The 24,817-nt window shown below is 31.2% G+C and overlaps 1 protein-coding gene across 2 annotated transcripts in view; it reads left to right on the forward strand.

The window, feature by feature from the left end:
• Positions 1-24,817, forward strand: part of LOC111637919 (dentin sialophosphoprotein-like) — a 95,177-nt gene that overhangs the window by 27,452 nt on the left and 42,908 nt on the right. For both annotated transcript variants that reach the window (XM_023383527.1, XM_023383528.1), the window contains exon 7: positions 16,630-17,158. In XM_023383527.1, the coding sequence (XP_023239295.1) occupies positions 16,630-17,158 (529 nt within the window). The remainder of the gene's footprint in view (positions 1-16,629; positions 17,159-24,817) is intronic.

Raw genomic sequence — 24,817 nt, forward strand, 5'->3', positions numbered from 1 at the left:
ATACAATAGACTCTTGATAACTTAAAATGAAAGGTATAGAGATTAATTTTCAAGTTAACAAAATTTTGAGTTAAAAAAATTACCATTACTTTAATGAAATCATAAATATCATAAATACAGACAATACAGATAGACTGTATGCTTCCAATTTGTTTATGTATGCTTTGTAATCAGTTTGAAGATGATACAGTACACGACTGTACTGTGTTTGAAAAACTTGTAAAAACATTAATGAACATGTTATTGCAAAAATAAACATTTACAATGATTCATATGCATATAATAATTACTTTCTTGATTTGTACTGTATTTTTGCACAGGGTCTTAATGCATCAAATCCAAACGAATTCTGATCTACAGGATATTTTGCATGCAAAATTATGGTCAGACAGCATATAATAACAACTCATAACCTGATTTAATTAATTAATGATCTGCCAAATATATTAATGTAGCCCAAAAATAGCCTGATAATTCAGCAGATTGTTTGGCATTAATTTGTTTCTGGACAGTTCTGGATTATTGACTAATTCTCAAAGGGTGTTAATTTTCAATCAGTTTGTTTTTTAAGAAAGTTTTTCATACAGTACATATAAGTCTTTATAATGAATTTTATTTAACTTTATCTTATTTATGTTAATAAATTATTCTTTATGCTTAACATAAATTGAAAAATTGAAGCAATGCTTTTGGGTTACTGGACATTTTGGATTTTCAGGTGTTGGATTGACAAACTTTTAGTCTATACATGAGCAAAGTAACAAGATATACAGTAGATCTCCCTATAAGACGGTAGATACGTTCTGTTCTTTATGAATCCGATTTTGTAGGAATCACAGCCAATCACAGCCCGACACGTGTGAAGTTTACGGACTACGGCTGTTTGAAAGGTTTTCTTTCTTAAAATTAATCGATTCTAGACTAATCCAACTCAACATTTCCAAAATACATATATTTTTTTTTGGAAATAATCCGTATAAACTACGCTATAAACAAAAAATTGTAGGATTACTTACCGAGTGTGCACCATTCGACATCGCCGTTGCTCAAGCTTTTTTTCGTCGCGGAACAGCTCAGCAAACTGCGGCCGCGATTTCTGATGTTATTTTTCTGCGAAAACTTCGCTGAACTTTGGAGACATCATTAATATAAGTAATTTTTATCGCCGTTGAATAAGAAATGTTTCTTTCACAAGAAATGTATAAAATTACAGTACTGTATTAGACTTACAGTACCTAATTTACATACTGTACAGATGATAGTTTACCTAAACTGTCCGTAGCGTGGCGCTGGACGGCGGGAAAATAGTTTGGCTGCCCGATGACGTTTTACGTAATTAAAGAAGTTTTTTTACCGTTGTGTATGGATACCGCCACAATTTTTTCGCCGTCTTATAGGAATCGTAATTATAGGAACTAGTCTTATAGGGGGATCTACTGTACTTACCATTAATGAAAAAATTATAAATACTCATGCTTATGCTTTCTTTTCTGTTCTCTATAATGACATTGCTTATTGAAAGTTTTTAAAATGCTTTTCTTGTTTTGCAGATAATCACATAGAGAGGGTGCTCAATGGATTATCAAATTTTTTGTGATATCAGATTTTTTTTAATACTTTTCTTGACACTTCTACTGTTATTAACAGATGTTTAGTTTTTTTTTTGTTATTTATTATTTCTTTTTGCTTCAAAATGAAAATGGTTCATACAGTTATGTACTGCTTTCTGATATTGATAAAAACTGAGTACATATAATACAAAATTTTTGAATATTTGTGAGGGTATGTCTAAGAAAGAAAGTATAGATGAATGTTTAGATTTGGTTAGCCAATAAATTATTAATTTGTTGGCTAACCAAACAAATTAATAATTTGTTTGGTTAAAGATCTTTTAATCTAGTTAAAAGATCTTTATAAATTTCCTTATATGGTGCTAAGTACTTATGGAATAAGAGAAAAACATCTGGCAACACCAGAAGCGTCGAGATATGGCAAAATTGAAACAATTTTCGCGAAGGACCATGTGTATGGAGACGAGAAAAGAAAATTTACACACTGAAGTACTAATAGTTTACGAAAATAATAATTTTCGTGAACTATTAGTACTTAAGTATGTAAAAATTTATTACATTTCATGTTGTACGAGGGTTTTACCCATTTCTTGAACCGTGTCAGAGTGAATCCGTGCTATAAAAGTACCATGTTATACGAGGGATGGTACCAATTCTCGAACCGTGTTAGCATGAATCCGTGCTATGGAAGTGCCGTGTTATACGGGGGTTACCTGTATATACAAATATCTCTTGTATAACAATAATTCTACAACATGGTTTTGAAAATTCTTTGTACAAAATTTCACAATTTTTAAGTGTAAACTTTGTTATTTGATACTTTTTTTTACTCAAGTAAGCATACATGTCTGAAATTTGCCGATGGATTTTAGAATATTGAAATTTTCAAATTATTTTGTGCTTTACATCAGGTTTACTTTAATGAAAACTGATAGTGCAATTTTTTTCTTCCTTGTCCTAACTTTCCTATCAACCAGGTGTCATTGTCATTGCCCATTCAGACTTTAGCCCTTAAGAACACCAACAGGCCTGAGTGCCACATTTGCGGTATTTCTGACAGTAGTGAACACAACATCCTTCACTGTTCCATGTTGGACTTGGAACGTCTACATCTTAGGATTCTCACTGAGGCCCATGATTATAGCTGGCCTCCTCATAGCCTTAATTGTTTTCTCAAACATAAGGATACATATGATGCCCTAATGTATTTTATGTAATTTCTTTGTAATTTTATGTAATTTTTATGTATTTTAAAAGAACTACTGTTCCAGCTTTTTCTTGATGATCTGTCATTGCTATTGTACATTGACACCTTCTCTCTGAACTGTGCAGCCTTATCCCTGTTTTGCGTTTGCCTTTGTACATGCATTTTTCTCTCTGCATCCTGCTGTACAGGGCTTGCATGCCCACTGTTTCGTTTATCCTACTGATTGTATGGTTTGTATATACGTGCTGTTGTTTGCCTTCTTTTGTTTGATTAATGTTGTCTCTGTACTTATTTTATTATATTTTGTATTATCATCACTTTAACCCATTTATACTGCTCTTTTTAACGTATGTATGTGAATTTACCTGGTTATGTTTTATGGCACCGGCTATGTACCTATGGTATGTTACAAATAAAAAACTGAACTGAACTGTATCTTGGTACTCAAACTGTTCCAACTCCAACAATTTTGTATTCAAACACAAATTCTGGAAAAAAGTCATTTGGTACTCGACCAAACAAATGCAACTTGCTAGAACAAACTCTTGATTAATAACATATTTATATTTTATCATCCATAAAAAAATTTTTATGATAAAAATAAAAAATATGAAAATGTTGCTGATACTTCTGATCAAGATCACCAAAAAAGCTGAGGTGACAATGATACTTTGTAAAAAGAAAACACCTTCATTTAACTAAAATTAACACATAATACAGTACTTTTGATTCTGATTGTTAATTAATTATTGATTGGAAATAAATTATCAATTGCTTTAATAAACATTTCTCTTAGTAACAAAAAGGAATAGTATACTTTTTGTAACTTATGGAACCTAATCCTATGTTTTGTATTAGTCCTTTGTTTCGTATAGCATGGATTCACATAACATGGCACTCTTTTGGAACATAACTATTATGTTATACAAGGGATACCTGTACATTGTTAAATGTTTGCTTTTGTTTTGAGTCTGTCTTAATGCAATCTGTTCTCTCATGAACACTATGGAAAGCATACAGAATTAAACCTAAACTAAATTCACAGGAACTGTGGATTTCAAGTTGAGAAAAAATGCTTTCAAAACTGTTTTGATTTACAGACATAAAAAAAAGTGAATTATGTTAGGATATAAATAAAATTTAACATAGCAAGGTAATTTGATTTAATAAAGTTTGGCTTATAAGGCTAAAACTGTAATGATTAAAATAAAATTATATACTATATTACATACAGATATTTGTGATTGTCTGTATTTCAAAAAACTGGATACTTAATTATATAACACTCATCAAATAAAACTTTGCAGAACTTCAGCTAAATTAAACTTCCTTTGTAAGTGTAGAGATCTGAAAGTATTTCCTCCATCATTTTACTACATTAGACTACCTCCCGAGTGTCATATGTTGAACAATATTATAAGGAATATATGTCTGAAAAAAGCGATTAGATTGGCCAGAAGACGACGATATTCACTAATCAGGGAGATTATACATTGGGAAAATACCTTATACCAACAGAACCCTAATGTCTTAATTGCCACCAATGCAAAAATTACACAATGGCCAAACACTCTCGAGAAAAAACTTTGAGTTAAACATGAAAACAAATTGAGATGGATTATGGGTTCTCAGAAAGTTGAGAGTGACATCCAATGACCAAAGGGCATGATATGTTGGGATAATATACAACCACCGGAGGCACTCGTAAATGTCTTCAAACACGGTCCATCTTATTCTCCCCCACCTCCATGTAATAACATCAGAACTATTCCTGACGTCGAAAAACTGATAGAAAGACTGAACCACACTACTAAGGAATATTTCAGATGGAAAACTTTAATAACAATGCACAATAGACATGAGAATATTTCGTCCAGGGAGGTCTGGACGAATATAAGAACATCTAGAAAATGGTTGAGAGATAATGATATTGTTGCCTTAAGAGCAGACAAATCAAAACATGTAGTGCTCATGAAAAAGGAATCATACCAAAAGGCCATAACACAATATATCTCGAACATGGAATGCACAGTAGCGCATAGCGGTTTTCTTGAGAAAATATCAGCCAAGACATTGAAGATCTCCAACACTCCTCTCGCTAATACCTTGAATCTGGCGGCAACGAGAGTTATGGCGCCATCTCTACCTCGTATATTTGCATTTGCAAAAACTCATAAGAGCGGACAACAGTTAAGGGCAGTGGTGGATAAGACGACTTTTCCCACTATTAAAATGGAGAAACTTCTTAACAAATACATCACTAACAATCTAGGGGATCATACGTACACGGTCACTAATCCTGAAGAAGTACTTCAAAAATTACAGGATCTTAACGAGTCATCGGTGGCATATTTCACAATATGTGATTATCAAACATTTTTCCCATCTATAAAACTGGAACTCTGTTTCTGCGAGTTGAGAGATTTTCTTCTGGCAAAGGTGGAAGGCTCTTATAAGTATCTCCCTGATGTGTTGGATTTAGCACACTTGATGGTCCACTTGTCTTTCTTCGAATATGAAGGTGTCACCTACATACAAACAAGGGGTATGCTGATGGGCAGCCCAATATCAGGAACACTTTGTGAATTAGTGATCAGAAAACACGAGAATACCATATTACCCAAATTTCAAGATGACATAGCATTGTATGTCAGGTACATCAATGACGTACTCATTGTATGGAACAAGGTACCTAACATTGATTTGGTACTTAACTATTTTAACAACAACCCCTATGGCCTGTCGTTGAAAGTTGAACAGGAGAGTCAGACAACGGTACATTTTTTGGATATTGCCATTAAAATGGAGCAAGGTCATCTTTCCACCTGTGTGTTCCATAAGGAGTCATATACACCTCTATTTATACATAACCGCTCACATGACCCTTACTCTTACAAAGTCTCTGCTTTTCGAGCTTTGGTAAAAAGGACGCACACACACACATTGTTCAGAGCAAAATGAAAAAGAAAATGAATTGCCAAGGATCAAGGCCCTTGCAATGCAACATGGCTACTCATCCTCTTTGGTCAAGAATCTCATAAAGCAATACATAAATAGGAGGGAGAGGAATATGCCACAAGACGAACAGATGAGGGTTATCACATACAACAAAACATTTTCTAATATATATAGAGAGATTGCAAGAACTACTAAAATACACCCAGCATATCGACGCTCTCCTACAATCTTCTCTCTTATCAGAAATGACAAAAACCGTATAGAAGATTCTAACTCTTCAGGGGTTTATGCGGTTTCTCTTCAAGATCACTGGGTTAACCATGCTTTAACATACATTGGAGCAACCGCAAGAGGTCTCGCCATGAGGATGAAAGAACATGAATACTCGATAAGAAAAAAGCTGACCACGATGGCACTAGCAACATATGCAAATAATGAGGATGTTCATGTTGATCTACAAAATGCTAAATTGCTACACAAAGTATCGGATAAGGCACAACTCAAGTACCTCGAATCGCTGGAGATATATAAGGCAATTAAAAAGGGGGTCAGTATTAATTTCAAAGAAACCGATACGCTTTCCGCAGCATGGCGTGCCATATTTGAATTAGATCCCAATGATTGAAACGTGCATCAAAGATATTTTAAATTACTGAGGATATTTACATCATGATCTACATGAAATCAATTATTTATTCGGATATGTTTTAAATATTTTACATATTTTCAATTTTAACGGAATGTTAAAATTGAAAATAGAATGTTTTTCTATTCCGTTTAACTATTCGGATTCGGATATGTTTTTCTATTCGGTTCGGATATGTTTTTCTATTCGGTTTAACTACATAATTCAAATACATTGTATTTGAATTATGTAGTTAAACCGTTTAACTACATAATTCCGTTATAACCGTTTGAAAGTTCCGTTTAACTACATAATTCAAATACATTGTATTTGAATTATGTAGTTAAACGGAACTTTCAAAAACATTCTATTCTACTAGCCGTTAGTTCGATATCGTCAATACCCGAGGATGTCTATTACATATAGATGAAAACATTCGTAGAAAGAATTTTTCTGTTTGGTTATGAACTGGTAATGGTTTATTTGGTGAGTGCTACATAATTTGTGATTGTCTTTAGCTTGCAAATATTTTTAAATGTATAAAAGTATAAAATAGTTTAATAATATATGAGTATTACAGAATTTTAGTATTATATTTAACTATGTAAAACTATTGCTTTTTAAAGCTTTATAACTATTGTTGTATACAAAATGTCTCATATATATTCAGAATTTTAATTTTTACTGGTGCTATTTGTAATATTTATATATATGTACTGAAAAATATTGACATCTATTGTATTTTTGGAAAACTTTTGATACATATTATGTGGGACAGAATAGTAATTCCTGAAAATTTCCTGTTTGTTCAATTTATATTTAAATTTGGCATTTTGTATGTGTATGTATTGTGTATATGTAACATTACAACTTGCTTGGATTTATCATACAATAGACTTCATACAATTTCTTCAATTACATGATTTTTTGGTTGATTTAATCAATGCATCTTTTAACACTGGGTGAAGTTTAAAGAACAGATCCAAAGACAAATATACAGTAAAAAATTCTGTATAATAGAATAAACACTCAAAAAAGAAATGAAATTAATGTCTTCGTAATCTGTCCTTTTTTTCACACAACTCAGAAACACAACAGTCTCACAGCAAAATTGACCTTTATTTTGAGATTATTCTTCCCCTCAGTATATAAAATTTAAAATTGTTCCTCTGGTAGTTACACAATGTAAAAATATATCATTGGAAAAAAAATATATTTTATTATATATTTTTGCATTGTGCCACCTCCAGGACAACTTGAACAAGTTTTACATACTGAGCAGAGAAGAGTCTCAAAATAAAGGCTGTCTTTGCTATATAATTGTTGTGTTTCTGAAGTGTGTGAAAAAGGATAGATTATGATGATACAGTAGAGCATCGATTATCCGACTCAATTTGGGGACTGGGGTTGGTCGGATAATTGAAAAGTCAGATAACCGAAAAGTATGACAAAATTCATTATTAGTGTAGTATATTATTATATCCCATGTAATTAGTATTAAGGATGCACTGATTAATCGGTAAGTAATCAGTAATCGGCCGTATCAGCCACTTAGCCAGTTAATCGGTATCGGCCATTCCCACCGATTAATCGGTTTCAATAATCGGCCAATTTTACATTTTGGTATTTTTGTTAGAATGTTACGTACAATGCTAGTAATAAAAACTAATAAATTTCTGTTATACATTTATTATTTATTACATGACAATCTGAATATTAAAAAAAATTTACTAATCAAATTATTCCTTTTATCGATACATATTATAAGTATAATATAACGTATAATATAAAGTTTAAACTTTACATAAGAAAAAGTATTGAATAGGTTAAGAAGAAAAATTAAATTTTTATTTGTTTCATAAGTTTAAAGTTTAAATACAAAACAAATATAAAACAAATAAAAATTTAATATTTAAACTGTAAAACCCTTAAATTACAATTTAAGGGTTTTACAGTTTGTTTTTACAATGCAAAAACATGAGAATTTCATCATTTTCAGGGCATAACCTATTTTTTGCCGGCTCATAAATGTTACCTTCAGTGCTGAAAATTTTTTCACTTTCAATGGAAGATGCTGAGGCACTTAAATATTTCATAGCTATTTTGCTCAAATTAGGGATAAATGTAAATATGTTTCTAATTCTTGATCGAAACGTTTGTTCGTCTCTTTCTTTTTTTTTTCTTTCTTTTTAAAAACATGCTATTCTTCATTCTTTCGTTTACCAGAAGCTAATTCATCAAATAAATCAGAAAAACTTAGAAATTCACCTCCATCTTGATCACCTCCAGAAGTAGAAGCTTCAGAATTTAATTCTTATTGAGATTTCCTCTAGCATATCCTCTTTTTGAAATTTCATTTTGAATCTAATAAAAATGACAAGCATAAAGACTTGTTTTCTATATATGCTGAAAATTTTTTTTTATTGGATTTTCTAGTTCTTCTGTTGTGGTATTAATGCCACTAAAGGAACTACTGATCTTTGCTTTTGATAAGAATAATTTCAGAGTCTCTATTGTGGGAATTATTGAAGATGAAGTGGCTTCTCGTTTGCTGGCTTTCCACAGTAATTTCTTTGAATGGTTTTACAAGTAGAACAATTTTTTCAACGAGAGACCACTGATATGGGCTCAACGTAGGAATTTTATTATCTATAGTATATGTGACAAGGGCCTTTTGCTGTTCCAACATGTAGTATGTAGAATTCCAGCGAGTAAGAACATCTTGAATTAATTTGTGTTTCTGCAAACCTAACTTTTCTTGCAAATCTTCTAATTTGATTACAGCTATAGCAGAATGATTAAAATGTGTGACAATATTTCTATCAACTGTGATTATAGTTTCCACATCTTGTTCAGAAAATATGCATTCGTTTAGTGTCAGTTGCAGCGTATGATAATGCTTCTAAGTTGCAATTCCTAATTCCAGCTACCAGATTTACTGCAGAATCTCTTAGTACTAAGAATATCTTATCACTTGTCAACTTATACTGTTCAAGAACAATTTTTAACCTGTTCACTGATTCGTGTAGCTGTGTGGGAACTTTCAAAGAAAACAATTTGCAAAACAGCTCTTTCCTGCTGAAAATCATCCTTCAACCAGTAAGCTGTTACACTTAAAAAAGGAGAATTGTTTGTAGTTGCTGTCCAAATATCAGCGGTTAAAGAAATATATTTTGTTTCTGTTAAACACAGAAACACTTCAGCGTTTTAAACAATGTCGAAGTTTCCATGCGTCAACAATTAAGTGTTGAGATTTATTTTAGAAACAAAGGAAGAGATTGTTGATTTTGCGAGGATATTCGATCGTCTCTTGTTTACCTGACCCGAGGGAGATGGAAATACCAGGTGGAGAAAAATTATAATTAACTCCAGGATCTCACACTATTAATGCAATAAATTATTAACACTAATCGGCCAATTAATCGGTATCGGCCGATAATGCATGGCTGATTAATCGGTAATTGGCCATTTTGCTTATCGGTGTATCCTTAATTAGTATATTAGTATATCGCTATTAACCTACTTTGCGTTGAATTTTCCTCCATGTTAAGCCTATCAAATTTTAAAAAAAAATAATAATCGTCACTATTGTATCGTTAAAAATTAGAAAATTAAGCCTCGTTTAAATACTGGCTCCCTTTTATGGTCGATCCAGTGTTGCCAGCTAAAACACATAAAAATAATATTAAAGTAGCCAAGACATAGCCAAATATTGTAGTGCCACATCACTAGCAGACATTTGAATTTGCTGACTAGAACTTGGTCGGTTAACCGAGGTGACAGTTAATTGGGGGTCGGATAATCGATGCTCTACTGTACTTATTTAATTTTTGTTTTGAATGTTTCTTCTTTTAGTTAGAATAGTTACAATTACAATATCTAATTTGCTTTTTTTTTATATCACTGTAAAGAAGCCAATTTGGATGTAATGATTTATGATAAAGAATAACTCATGAAATGTTTTAATATAATGGGTAGTGCTTCTGTATTAAAATATATTCTGAAATAATTTTTCACAAAAAGATTCCCATATCTATCCATATAAATGGTTTTCTCATTTAGATATGAAAGACATGTTTCCAAAGCTTTGTAAGGTATTCTGTATGGTAAATGTTTTGGAATGTAATTGTTATTTTCTACTGATTATTGATTCTGATTTATAGGTTTGTTCTATGTAAATTGAGAAAGAAATATTACTAAGCCAAACAACTACTGGGTTACATTTATTAAATTTGGGCATCATCGCTTATTAAATTTAATAAGAGATGGTGCCTAATGTCTCTCTCTAGTAACAAATTATTTAGAAATTAATTAAAAAATAATTGCAGAAAAGTAGCCCAATGTAATCCAGTAGTAGTTTGGTTTATTACCAATCCAAATTACGCTTTATTTGTAATACGGCAATTGCCTGTTACAACGGGAGAATCATAAACTTAAATAATATAACATATTACATAGTATTATTACAATAATATTTTCCTTCTAATTATTTACAAAAGTTTTAACATAGTTGTATAAATTAACTATTAATCGAGTTGTTGCTCTATGGAAAATATAGTACATTTCTTCCACCGATCTGCACTCACTTAAACTTAACAAATCAAATTTCCTTTTTAACTCATAGCTCTTTTCACATTGGCAAAACAAGTGATACTTTGAAAATTCCATATTACATCTAGGACATAAATTATCAGCATACGAGTAGAATTTATTATTTAACATTAATATTTCTGAATTTAGACGTATTTGAANTATAACACGATGGTTTTATAGCACGGGTTCACTCTAACACGGTTCGGGAATTGGATAAACCCTCATACAACATAAAATGTAATAAAGAATGCATTTTTTTTATACTTCCGTGTAACTCCGTGCAAGCATTCTAATTGTTTTCGTAGCTACTTTGAATGCTCTTTCAACAATAATCCATTTAATGGTTAAATTTTACAATTGGAACCCTTCTTTTGCCTCTAAAAGCTCATTTCAGAATTATAGATTCCTCTATCTTGATACTATCAATAGTGCGGGTACCGCCATTTTTCTTTCAGCGTTGTTCCTAAATGACTACAAACAGCAGCACACTCCCATTGCAGAGCGACCACTATTAACAAACGCACCCAAAAACTGTTACCAGTTGATGATGCTCATGTTGAGATCATAGGATGAATAATCCTCTGGTAAAATATTTACTTAAATAATAAATAAGTATTTTACCTATGAAAAAAATGAATAATAAATCCGATTTAAATAAAGATTTAACAGTATGTTTTTTAATTTTTGGAACCTAACCCCCTTTTTGAACTTTTAACACCCCCTTTCATATAACTCGGATTCGCATAACACGGCAATTTTTTGGAACGTAACTTCCGTGTTACACAGGGGTTACCTGTATCTATATAAATAAAAACGTAATGTTCGTTTGTTCCTACCGATTCCTTTGAAATTTTGACACAATGCAGCATTCGAATACGCATGTGTTTTTATATAATATACATGTAGAAATCCCCCCGGGAGATGGACATGATTAAGGCTTACTGTAAAGAACTCTGCTTCTATTTATACTATTTTAGATGCGAGTTTTTGCGTTTTTGATTGCATTTTAATAGGTACGTCAACAGAATATACACTAAAAAGGGATTTTTCGATATTTCCCCCACGGGGGAGAGGGACAGGATTAAAGCTTACTGTGAAGAACTTGGCTTTTATTATACTATTTTAGATGCGGTTTTTTGTGTTTTAATAGGGTATGTCAAGAGAATGTACACTAAAAAGGAATTTTTTGAAAAATTCCCCCCATGGGGGAAGTGTTATACATTTATAATAGATAAATTTTGAGCCACAACAACGCGTGGCGGAGTCTGCTAGTTTAGAATATTCTGAAGAGAGCAATTCAAAATGGGACTCTTGTGATATCAGAGCCATATTACAATATTTACTTGCATATAAGACAAGGTTTTTATTCATTTATCATGGCCTCAAATTCCTAGGTTGTCCAATATGTGTGAGCAAAAGATTCTTTGCGTTTTTGCAAATAATTTTTGTGACCCGTTTATTCGCATTTTTTACTGGGTGCTTATCCTCTTGTATTTAAAAACATAAGTATTTTATCTGGGTCATTTGAATCGTTCTTGTATATTGTCAGGAGTAAAGATGAATAGCAATAGGAAAAGCAAAGCTTTTGAATTGAATTCCAGATTGAAATACCAAAATCACACGGGAGCCCGATATAAGTTTTAATCCATTCCCACATGAAAACATGATTATTCAGAAATCAGAATTTGGAGAAACTCATAAGTGTAATTGATGGAGAGTTGATTTGACTGTTACGAATTGGCAAAAAAAGGGTTTCTGATTGTCCAGCTTTACATGAACAAATTATGCTGTCAATTTTACCTGTAAAATGCCTGTAATTTTTGAGGGACAATGTGTGCATTTACATTCATTTGATATTTTACTTGTGATTAAAAGAAATAAAATTAGAATTGTATTAATAAATCTAATTTTCTTTATTTTGATCTTTAAAGTCACACTTTGTCCTATATGCAAGTAAATGTGGTATATTCTGATTAAGGTCTGTTTATATCATTTATTAAAAAGAACATGCTCAGCAAAAAATAAATAATAATAACCAAACGATCTCGGCAATGATAAAGGTGTTTTGGTTATTATTATATCATTTATTGCTATTTGTCAGGCTTGGCTTATGTGTAATTAGAAATCTAGAAAAGTTTTGATGTATTTAAGCTTTATTTCATTAAAAAAGTCTCTATAATATAAAAAAACATTCTATTGTTAATATTATTATTATTAGTTTTTTTGGTTAAAGTATACCTAGGTAACCCCTATGGCCGCACTTCCGGTCGCCATCTTGTTTGTGACATGTGCATGTGCAAACAAGATGGCGACCATCAAAAATTACTGATACGTACATATTTTTAAATTTTTTATTTAAACTAAAACATTTTTAAAGCATAAATTTGCTACTTACCTTTTCCCTTACTTTTATTTTATTTTCCTATATTTTTTCCTTCTTGATGACTTGGTTATACTTGTTTTATGGAACCTTCCATTCTCTAAATTGACGATCTGGCTAAATTTTTAGTAAATGTTTACTTCTTTTCTTACCTTTTCATGTATTCCTTTCTGTTAATGTTACTTATGGTGATTAAAATGGTCATGCTTCTGACTGTTCGTGCTCCCAACTGACCTCCTGGAGGGGAGCCGCTGGCAGGCATGCAGTATGTTTAATGCCACTAGTTATTGATTCATGGTAGTTCTTGAACAAAGTAAAAAAAAAACAAGGAAATGTCTACTAAAATTGTAGTTAATCTAACGGAAATGAAACAAACCTAACCAAAGCGCTGCCATTTTAGTCACCATAGGTAACATTTACCTTCTTTTCCTCTGTTTGCTGGGTTTGGAGCAGCAGGTACCCATGTTCTAACCTAATGTAACCTATTCTAATAAATTACCGAAAATTTCCTTTATTCTGTTAGATGTGTTCGAAGCAGTAGGCATTCATGTTTTAACAAAACCTATTTTAATAATTATCAAATAATTTTGTTTTTCGGCTATTTTTTTTGGCCAACAGATAATCCATAAAAAACATTGGCAGAATTTTCCTACTTGTTAAAATTAAAAAAGAAAAAAATTTACAAACTTTCAAATAACACAAACGCCATTAAAAAAAAAAAAAAGTCAACGTGTACTGTCACTGAACTGAAAATTTGCATAATTTCTCATATTTTCTGAATGGAGAATTTTGAAGAACATTAGCATATGAAAGTGTCATGTGTGATCAGTGCCACCTTCATTTAATTTCTAATTGCACATGCCATCGAGATTACCGGAAGCACGGCCATAGGGGTTACCTAGGTATACTTTAACCATTTTTTTATATATTAAATAAAATGAAATAGTTAATAGTTATATAAACTACAATATAATTAATAATATGTGCAATTTCAGTTAGTCTTTTTATCTACAAATCTTAAAATTGATGATTGCTTTATTTTTTCATAACGTTGATACTGTTGAAGATGACAAAGAAAACTTTCTACACACTTCAATGTTTTTAGCACCATGTTTTAACTTGTGAATAGTTTCTACTTTTCATAAGCATTTGTTTCTAACTAGAGTATACAGTAATTTTACAATCGTAATGATGGTTAGGTAAATTGGCAGAGTAGGGCAGGAAGTTAGTCAAGAAAGAGGGGTACAGTCTACAAAAAGAAAATTAAGTGATAAATGGTCTGTAATCAATGCAGGTTGTAAAACTAAGTAACCCTTTCAGTTTTATCTCTTCCAAGAATTTGGTATCGCATTTCTTATACTTTGAACAATTAAGAATGTTTGTGTGTTTTCATAGCTACCAATAATTTTCTCAGTAGATCCATGAAGTACCCTTGTTATAACCATGAGAAAATGTATGGAAATACATGTAAATTAAAATTGTTATGGCGTTTTGCTCGTTATAACCATGAACTCATTATATCCATGTTCGTTAAACTGAGTTTGATTGTGTATCATTTTCTAAATGAAAAAAGCCTTGAATTTGGGCAAGTTTTTTACATCTCACTCAGCTTCCTTAGCTTTCTTCCTCTCTAATTACTTAGATCACTAGCTTATACTGTCGCTTCTTTAGAGGCTAAAAATCACAAATTTGGTGACTTAACTGTTTATATTAGACATAGTCTCTGTATCAGTGGTTGTAGTGTTATGTTGGCCAAGATTTAAATAGTGGGGTCAGTACTGAACAGAACAGATCTGAGTAATAAGGGATACATTAGAGACAGTTGTTAATAACAACAATTTTCATTATAACAATCATTTTTATTTGAAAAAACAAGTGGGTACCAGTGGGTTTGCTTCTATTTGTAGTTTTTGAAGAAATTGTTGTGAGAACAACAGATCAATGAATGCTCTTCAAACATCTACTCTTCATACACAGGAGCTATAAGCCAACAAGTACTGGATTATATCGGGCTAAGTAAAACCTTTATTTTATTTGTTGTATTATTTATACATTGCATTCTATACACTATACAGTCAATTCATGTTAATACGAATCTATAGGGGAACAATAGATTATTTGCCTTATTGAAAATTTGTATTAATGATTTTTAGGGTCAAGGTCAAGGTTGTATAATTTAGGGAGTTAAGGTAATTGAAATCTCTAAATTATAATATTTTGAATTAATTTACTAAATAAAGTTAAATAAGATTCATTTGTTTTTGTAAATAAATTTTATGTCCTAAATGATTTTCAAATCAAATAGAGTTAGGAGGAGACGATATTTGTCATTGAAGCATGGAGCAGTATATCAGAGTGGTTAAACAAAACAAAACTAAAAGAAATCTGTGATTTTTATCTGTTGAAGATTGTTTGAAAAAGTAGAAAATATTGTTTGATTCCAAGAGCTGCCACAAAGCTGTAATTTGAATGGCTCTAAAAGAGTAAAAAAGTAGCCAAATTTGGCACAGAGTAGCTAAACCTGCATGCACTCCCTGATATGCAAACTAGCTCATGTTTGCATGGGACTACATCTATTTAAAGGAATAAGCATCTGTATACTTTAAACCCTATTTTATGAGTACAATAGAATGCTAAATCTGCTAAACACTCTGTACAGAATCTACTAATCTGTACAGAAGATCTGCTGAAACCAGATATTTGAATTGCTCTACAATTGGAGGCTGAACCTGTCTTTGCTTACTAGGAAAAGAAATCTATTCCACACAACATAGAACATTTATTATAGTACCATTTACTGTTTATGTTGAAAAGTGTAAAAACCAATCATTATTGGAAATAGATTATTTCTTTGGGGTTGTGAAGATAATTTACAGCTTGGTTTAACAAAGTCTGGTAAAACTTTTGCTCACTTCATTGCATGAAAATTAATAAGGATGCACCGATTAATCGGTAAGTAATCGGTAATCGGCCGTATCAGCCACTTAGCTGATTAATCTGTATCGGCCATTTCCCCGATCAATCGGTTTCGATAATCGGCCAATTTTACATTTTGGTATTTTTGTTAGAATGTTACATACAATGCTAGTAATAAAACCTAATAAATTTCTGTTACATATTTATTATTTATTACATGACAAACTGAATATTAAAAAAATTTTACAATTCAAATTATTCCTTTCATCGATACATATTATTAGTATAATATAACGTATAATACTGTATAAAGTTTAAACTTTAAATAAAAAAGAGAGTATTGAATATGTTAAGANATTTCAAATTTGTTTTAATACAGAATGAAGATTCTTTAGATACCACTGAAAAGAAAGATTTAAATTCACATTCTGAAATTACTTCAAATTCAGAATGTGTAGATAATACAGATAAGTCAATGAGTATTCCATCAGAACAAAAAACATTATCAGAAGATGAACCAATGTCACCTCCAGCAAAGAGAAGACATATAGATGATAATTTAAGTACAAAAAATTCTGTGTCTGATAATTCAAAAGATTTAGTAGATCAGATAGATAGGAGTGATGAGAATTCAGCTAATAAAACTGAAAGCATATCTGAAATACTTGATGGTGAAAATCAGAAAAATAAAGTAAGCACTAATGAAGAATCTAGTGGCATTTCACCTGATTCTACTTCTGAATTAAAAACTGCATGTACATATTTACAAGAAGATAATGAACAAAATGATTGGTGTTTACAACTCTCGGCTGCTACTCAACCTGTTGAGACTGAAAAAAGTCCATCTCCAGTTGATAAAGATACTGAAAATGCTACAGAAAATCTTACAGAAAATAAAAGTGAAGAAGGTAGGTAAAAAAAATATTTAGAAAATTTATGAAATTTTATTGAATAGAAGTATTCATAGTTATGTTATCAATACAAGTTGTCTAATAAACAAACAGCATTGCTGGATTTTATACTAGCTATCATATGGCTAATTGATCATAAGATGTTATGTAATTTGGACTAAAGGTAGACAGTGAAGCTGCTATTTGTATTAAATTTAATAATTACAAATGAAATTATTACAAAAATTGCTTTTAGCTCTTGGTATAATTAAATTAAATAAAACATCTATGAATGTGAGGCAGATAATAGTAAGGGCTTATCACACCAGTGATAATAAGCACAAATACTCAGAAATCAAAGTAAAAACATTTAATAAAAACAAAAAAGAGGGTGTATAGTAAAATAGACTACATAAGTATGAAAACAAAAAGAACCAAAATGCATTTCAGACTATTTTCCAATAGAAAATAGTCTCTCTTCAGTTGGTAATATACTTAAAACTATACAAGATAAAAATAAATACACTGCTATAACTATATGAACAGTAAGCATCATCAATGTAGACAGATGTAAAAAAATCTTCATAACATTGCAGGGTACTGATACAAACAGTTATAAGTTAGTGCAATAATAGGTTAACAGTTATGTAATAATGTTATATAGACAAATTATATACATACCAAAAACAGTAAGAGAACAGAGTTGAAGGTGGCATTACAAGGTGCAGGGAGTGGTTACAAAGGAAGTTGTTACAGTCAAAATCTGGTGTACAAGTGGTGACAACATATGTTACAATTACAATTATACAACAGTTTTAACAAGATAGTCATAACATCACAAAGATATTTTGTTTTTTAAAAATATAATTGAGCCATCCTTCATCAATTTTAACACCTGAATTATCATTAATTCTATTAACACTGTTAATTTTTAAAATCTCTGTATGTTCTAAATATTTACATTTGTAGGTGTTAGTTTCAAATTTTAGTGTTTTAATTGTACTTTTATCAATTTTGCAACCATATAGATTGCAGTGTTTAGCAACAGCTGAGTATTCAGAATTGTATTTGATGGCATTAATGTGTTCTTTTATATGAACGTTAAGGCATCTTTTTGTTTCACCAACATAGGTCATAGAATTAGTACAGTTGCAATTAAATCTGTATATCGCATTACTTTTTTTAAGGACATTAACCATATTGTTTGGGTGGTTTGGTTGTATGTGTTTTTGAGTTTTGTTACAAAGGTCAGGGACCAAATTGATGTTGGTTTTATTTAAGACTGTTTTAATTTTCTCAAACATATTTTTGACATATGTAAGTTTATAAAACTTTTTTGTACAATTGTTGTTAACAGGAATAACGGTATGGACATTGGTGTTATTATTACACTTATGTTGTTTTAGCCATTTGTCTAGAAGTACTTTTGAGTAATTATTTAATAAGAAGGTCTTAACAACATCTGCAATCTCAATATTCTTTTTATAATCAGAGGTAGTTCTATTAAATATCTTTTTGACGAAATTGACAAAAATGTTTCTTTTTATGAACAAAGGAGTATGTGAGTGGTAGTCCATAACCTTATTAACGTTACATAATTTTTTTGTAATTTTCTATTTCAAGGGTATTAGAATGTTTTATAACTAAAACATCCAGGAATGGTAATTTATTGCAAAGTTCATTCTCAACTTCAAATTTAATGTTATTATCAAAACCATTAACAGTCATAACCAAATCATTAGGGTCTAAGATTACAGGATCATATATTATAAAACAATCATCAACATATCTGTTGAAGAATTTGATGCCATGGATATTATTAATGGAGGTATCAATATCAATAACACTTAGTTCAGCTAAATTAGGGCCAATAATGGACTCCATAGGTATGCCAGATTTTTGAGTATAGTATTTTCCATTAAATTGGAAATGGTTGTTCGATAAAATAAAGACAACAAGGTCAATGAGCCAATCAGCACAATTTATAGACCTGAGGGAATTAACAATTCTATCAATGATAATACTGTGGTACATATTCTTGATATCCAAAGACAACATTTTAAACCTATTTTCCATTTTGACTTTAGGTTATTTAGAAATTCTTCAGTGCTTTTAATGCTGTGTTTAGAAATTACACAGGATTTTAGTTTGGATTTGACAAATAATTCTAAATTATGTAAGCAATAAAATATAAGGTCAACAAGAGGTCTATAAGCAATAGGTGTTTTATGGGTTTTGATCCTTATGTTAAACTTGGGAGTATGATGACCATAACTGGTGATAAACTTAATATCATCTTTATCAATAATCTTAATAGTTGATAGCCCTTACTATTATCTGCCTTACATTTGTAGATATTTAATTTAATTTAATTACAAATGAGTTAATTAATCTATATCTATATCTATACTAATATTATAAAGAGGTAATGTTTGTAAGTAAGTAAGTTTGGATGTAGTGGGTAATCTCCGAAACTACTCATCCGATTTCAAAAATTCTTTCACCAATATTTAGAATGGAACTTCAGGGTGGACATAGGCTGTATATTATTCTGTTAAACATTTATATAAATTAAAAGATATAATCTAGGTTAAGGCTTTTATGTCAACAGATGGCGCTACATGTACGACGCCCTAAGTTTGCTTTTCTGTGAGGCATTATGCTTTTCTGTGAAAATGAACTAAAGCAGATCATCTTCTATCTACAGGTAACCCCTGCATAACACAGCACTTCTATAGCACGGATTCACTCTAACACAGTTCGAGAATTGGGAACATCCCCCGTATAACACGATGGTTTTATAGCACGGGTTCACTCTAACACGGTTCGGGAATTGGATAAACCCTCATACAACATAAAATGTAATAAAGAATGCATTTTTTTTATACTTCCGTGTAACTCCGTGCAAGCATTCTAATTGTTTTCGTAGCTACTTTGAATGCTCTTTCAACAATAATCCATTTAATGGTTAAATTTTACAATTGGAACCCTTCTTTTGCCTCTAAAAGCTCATTTCAGAATTATAGATTCCTCTATCTTGATACTATCAATAGTGCGGGTACCGCCATTTTTCTTTCAGCGTTGTTCCTAAATGACTACAAACAGCAGCACACTCCCATTGCAGAGCGACCACTATTAACAAACGCACCCAAAAACTGTTACCAGTTGATGATGCTCATGTTGAGATCATAGGATGAATAATCCTCTGGTAAAATATTTACTTAAATAATAAATAAGTATTTTACCTATGAAAAAAATGAATAATAAATCCGATTTAAATAAAGATTTAACAGTATGTTTTTTAATTTTTGGAACCTAACCCCCTTTTTGAACTTTTAACACCCCCTTTCATATAACTCGGATTCGCATAACACGGCAATTTTTTGGAACGTAACTTCCGTGTTACACAGGGGTTACCTGTATCTATATAAATAAAAACGTAATGTTCGTTTGTTCCTACCGATTCCTTTGAAATTTTGACACAATGCAGCATTCGAATACGCATGTGTTTTTATATAATATACATGTAGAAATCCCCCCGGGAGATGGACATGANAAAATATTTACTTAAATAATAAATAAGTATTTTACCTATGAAAAAAATGAATAATAAATCCGATTTAAATAAAGATTTAACAGTATGTTTTTTAATTTTTGGAACCTAACCCCCTTTTTGAACTTTTAACACCCCCTTTCATATAACTCGGATTCGCATAACACGGCAATTTTTTGGAACGTAACTTCCGTGTTACACAGGGGTTACCTGTATCTATATAAATAAAAACGTAATGTTCGTTTGTTCCTACCGATTCCTTTGAAATTTTGACACAATGCAGCATTCGAATACGCATGTGTTTTTATATAATATACATGTAGAAATCCCCCCGGGAGATGGACATGATTAAGGCTTACTGTAAAGAACTCTGCTTCTATTTATACTATTTTAGATGCGAGTTTTTGCGTTTTTGATTGCATTTTAATAGGTACGTCAACAGAATATACACTAAAAAGGGATTTTTCGATATTTCCCCCACGGGGGAGAGGGACAGGATTAAAGCTTACTGTGAAGAACTTGGCTTTTATTATACTATTTTAGATGCGGTTTTTTGTGTTTTAATAGGGTATGTCAAGAGAATGTACACTAAAAAGGAATTTTTTGAAAAATTCCCCCCATGGGGGAAGATTTATACTATTTTAGATGCGGTTTTTGCGTTTTTGATTGCATTTTAATAGGGTACGTCAACAGAATGTACACTAAGAAGGGATTTTTCGATATTTCCCCCACGGGGGAGAGGGACAGGATTAAAGCTTACTGTGAAGAACTTGGCTTTTATTATACTATTTTAGATGCGGTTTTTTGTGTTTTAATAGGGTATGTCAAGAGAATGTACACTAAAAAGGAATTTTTTGAAAAATTCCCCCCATGGGGGAAGTGTTATACATTTATAATAGATAAATTTTGAGCCACAACAACGCGTGGCGGAGTCTGCTAGTTTAGAATATTCTGAAGAGAGCAATTCAAAATGGGACTCTTGTGATATCAGAGCCATATTACAATATTTACTTGCATATAAGACAAGGTTTTTATTCATTTATCATGGCCTCAAATTCCTAGGTTGTCCAATATGTGTGAGCAAAAGATTCTTTGCGTTTTTGCAAATAATTTTTGTGACCCGTTTATTCGCATTTTTTACTGGGTGCTTATCCTCTTGTATTTAAAAACATAAGTATTTTATCTGGGTCATTTGAATCGTTCTTGTATATTGTCAGGAGTAAAGATGAATAGCAATAGGAAAAGCAAAGCTTTTGAATTGAATTCCAGATTGAAATACCAAAATCACACGGGAGCCCGATATAAGTTTTAATCCATTCCCACATGAAAACATGATTATTCAGAAATCAGAATTTGGAGAAACTCATAAGTGTAATTGATGGAGAGTTGATTTGACTGTTACGAATTGGCAAAAAAAGGGTTTCTGATTGTCCAGCTTTACATGAACAAATTATGCTGTCAATTTTACCTGTAAAATGCCTGTAATTTTTGAGGGACAATGTGTGCATTTACATTCATTTGATATTTTACTTGTGATTAAAAGAAATAAAATTAGAATTGTATTAATAAATCTAATTTTCTTTATTTTGATCTTTAAAGTCACACTTTGTCCTATATGCAAGTAAATGTGGTATATTCTGATTAAGGTCTGTTTATATCATTTATTAAAAAGAACATGCTCAGCAAAAAATAAATAATAATAACCAAACGATCTCGGCAATGATAAAGGTGTTTTGGTTATTATTATATCATTTATTGCTATTTGTCAGGCTTGGCTTATGTGTAATTAGAAATCTAGAAAAGTTTTGATGTATTTAAGCTTTATTTCATTAAAAAAGTCTCTATAATATAAAAAAACATTCTATTGTTAATATTATTATTATTAGTTTTTTTGGTTAAAGTATACCTAGGTAACCCCTATGGCCGCACTTCCGGTCGCCATCTTGTTTGTGACATGTGCATGTGCAAACAAGATGGCGACCATCAAAAATTACTGATACGTACATATTTTTAAATTTTTTATTTAAACTAAAACATTTTTAAAGCATAAATTTGCTACTTACCTTTTCCCTTACTTTTATTTTATTTTCCTATATTTTTTCCTTCTTGATGACTTGGTTATACTTGTTTTATGGAACCTTCCATTCTCTAAATTGACGATCTGGCTAAATTTTTAGTAAATGTTTACTTCTTTTCTTACCTTTTCATGTATTCCTTTCTGTTAATGTTACTTATGGTGATTAAAATGGTCATGCTTCTGACTGTTCGTGCTCCCAACTGACCTCCTGGAGGGGAGCCGCTGGCAGGCATGCAGTATGTTTAATGCCACTAGTTATTGATTCATGGTAGTTCTTGAACAAAGTAAAAAAAAACAAGGAAATGTCTACTAAAATTGTAGTTAATCTAACGGAAATGAAACAAACCTAACCAAAGCGCTGCCATTTTAGTCACCATAGGTAACATTTACCTTCTTTTCCTCTGTTTGCTGGGTTTGGAGCAGCAGGTACCCATGTTCTAACCTAATGTAACCTATTCTAATAAATTACCGAAAATTTCCTTTATTCTGTTAGATGTGTTCGAAGCAGTAGGCATTCATGTTTTAACAAAACCTATTTTAATAATTATCAAATAATTTTGTTTTTCGGCTATTTTTTTTGGCCAACAGATAATCCATAAAAAACATTGGCAGAATTTTCCTACTTGTTAAAATTAAAAAAGAAAAAAANTATACAGTCGACCCCCCTATAATTACGATTCCTATAAAACTACGAAAAAATATACGTATTTTGGAAATGTTGAGTCGGATTAGTGTAGAATCGATTAATTTTATGGAAGAAAACCTTTCAATCAGCCGTAGTCCGTAAACTTGACACGTGTTGGGCTGTGATTGGAACGACTTGTAAGAAATCGGATTCCTAATAAATTGGAACGTATCTATATCTTATAGGGGGGTTGACTGTATTTTCTTGGGTAATCAGCAAAATGTGTTTTTAAAAATTGGAGCATTATTTTGAATTTAAAATAAAAATTTTTTTCCTGTTCTAATCTAAAATGCTTGAAAATGATAATTGTAATTTTATCAAAGAACTTGCAAAGTTGTCTGGATTGTTTTATCAAGTTTGTATTATTTTCTTGATAAAAAAAAAGCTATTAACACTGAAAGACATTTTTAAAAATAGAGTAGAATAGAGTGTTATGGACTATATGTATAAAGTTGAATTGCATTTGTGTCTGTATATACCTGAAATAATTTTCTCTTGGATGTTTTGTTGTAATATTTGATTGAACTGATGATAAAAATTGGATTTTTGAAAATATATTTTGCTTTAAACAAATTGATGTCAGAATAAAGCTGTAGTTTTGTCTTTTATAATTAAATGAAAATCGTTAATTTATATAATTACAAATACAGTGAAAACTGCTTAGATGACCACCTGCATTCAACGGGCACCTGTCAAAACAGGCAAAAATTTCTGGCACCGAATAGTTTATCCATAGAGTCTTCGTATAAGTTACCTGTATTAAATGACCACCTGTGTAACGCGACCACGGGCATTGATTTTTGTCCAAAACAACATACAACTGTAATAAGCGACCACTTCCGCAAATATATCTGGTCTAAACTTTTGTTCAACAAGGTTTCCCCTTTCTTAATATAATGAATTAGTCTAAACTCTTGTTCGAACCCACATCAGGCACTTCTCCCACCCTTGAAATTAGGTGCAGGTGTTAATGAATTAGTCTAGCAACAAAGGAAATTCATTTCAGTTTGTTCAAAATTGTATGAAAAATGAAAGAAATGCAAAGTGCTGTCTTTAGAAGATCGTGTTAAAGTTATCACAACAGCAATTACTGGTGAAGTTTAACTGTGAGAAAACAAAATTTATTTTATCGTAGACCTATAATATTTTCCTTGGGAGTATAAAATATTGTACACGATACAATTAATCGGCTGATCTCATCGTTTGATAAAATTTATTTTTATTTATTTATTTTGAAGCTCATATACACAGTGGTGTAGCGTGGGTGTCAGCCACTTGGGGCGGAGGAAAATTTCGCCCCCCTTATTTAGTTATCTTAATTTAAAAGACAAAAATTCAGTTTCATCACAGAATAAGCAATGA

The sequence above is a fragment of the Centruroides sculpturatus genome, unplaced genomic scaffold (genome assembly GCF_000671375.1).
Source record: "Centruroides sculpturatus isolate CEXI.00-Female unplaced genomic scaffold, Cexi_2.0 scaffold994, whole genome shotgun sequence".
Lineage (NCBI taxonomy): Eukaryota > Metazoa > Arthropoda > Arachnida > Scorpiones > Buthidae > Centruroides > Centruroides sculpturatus.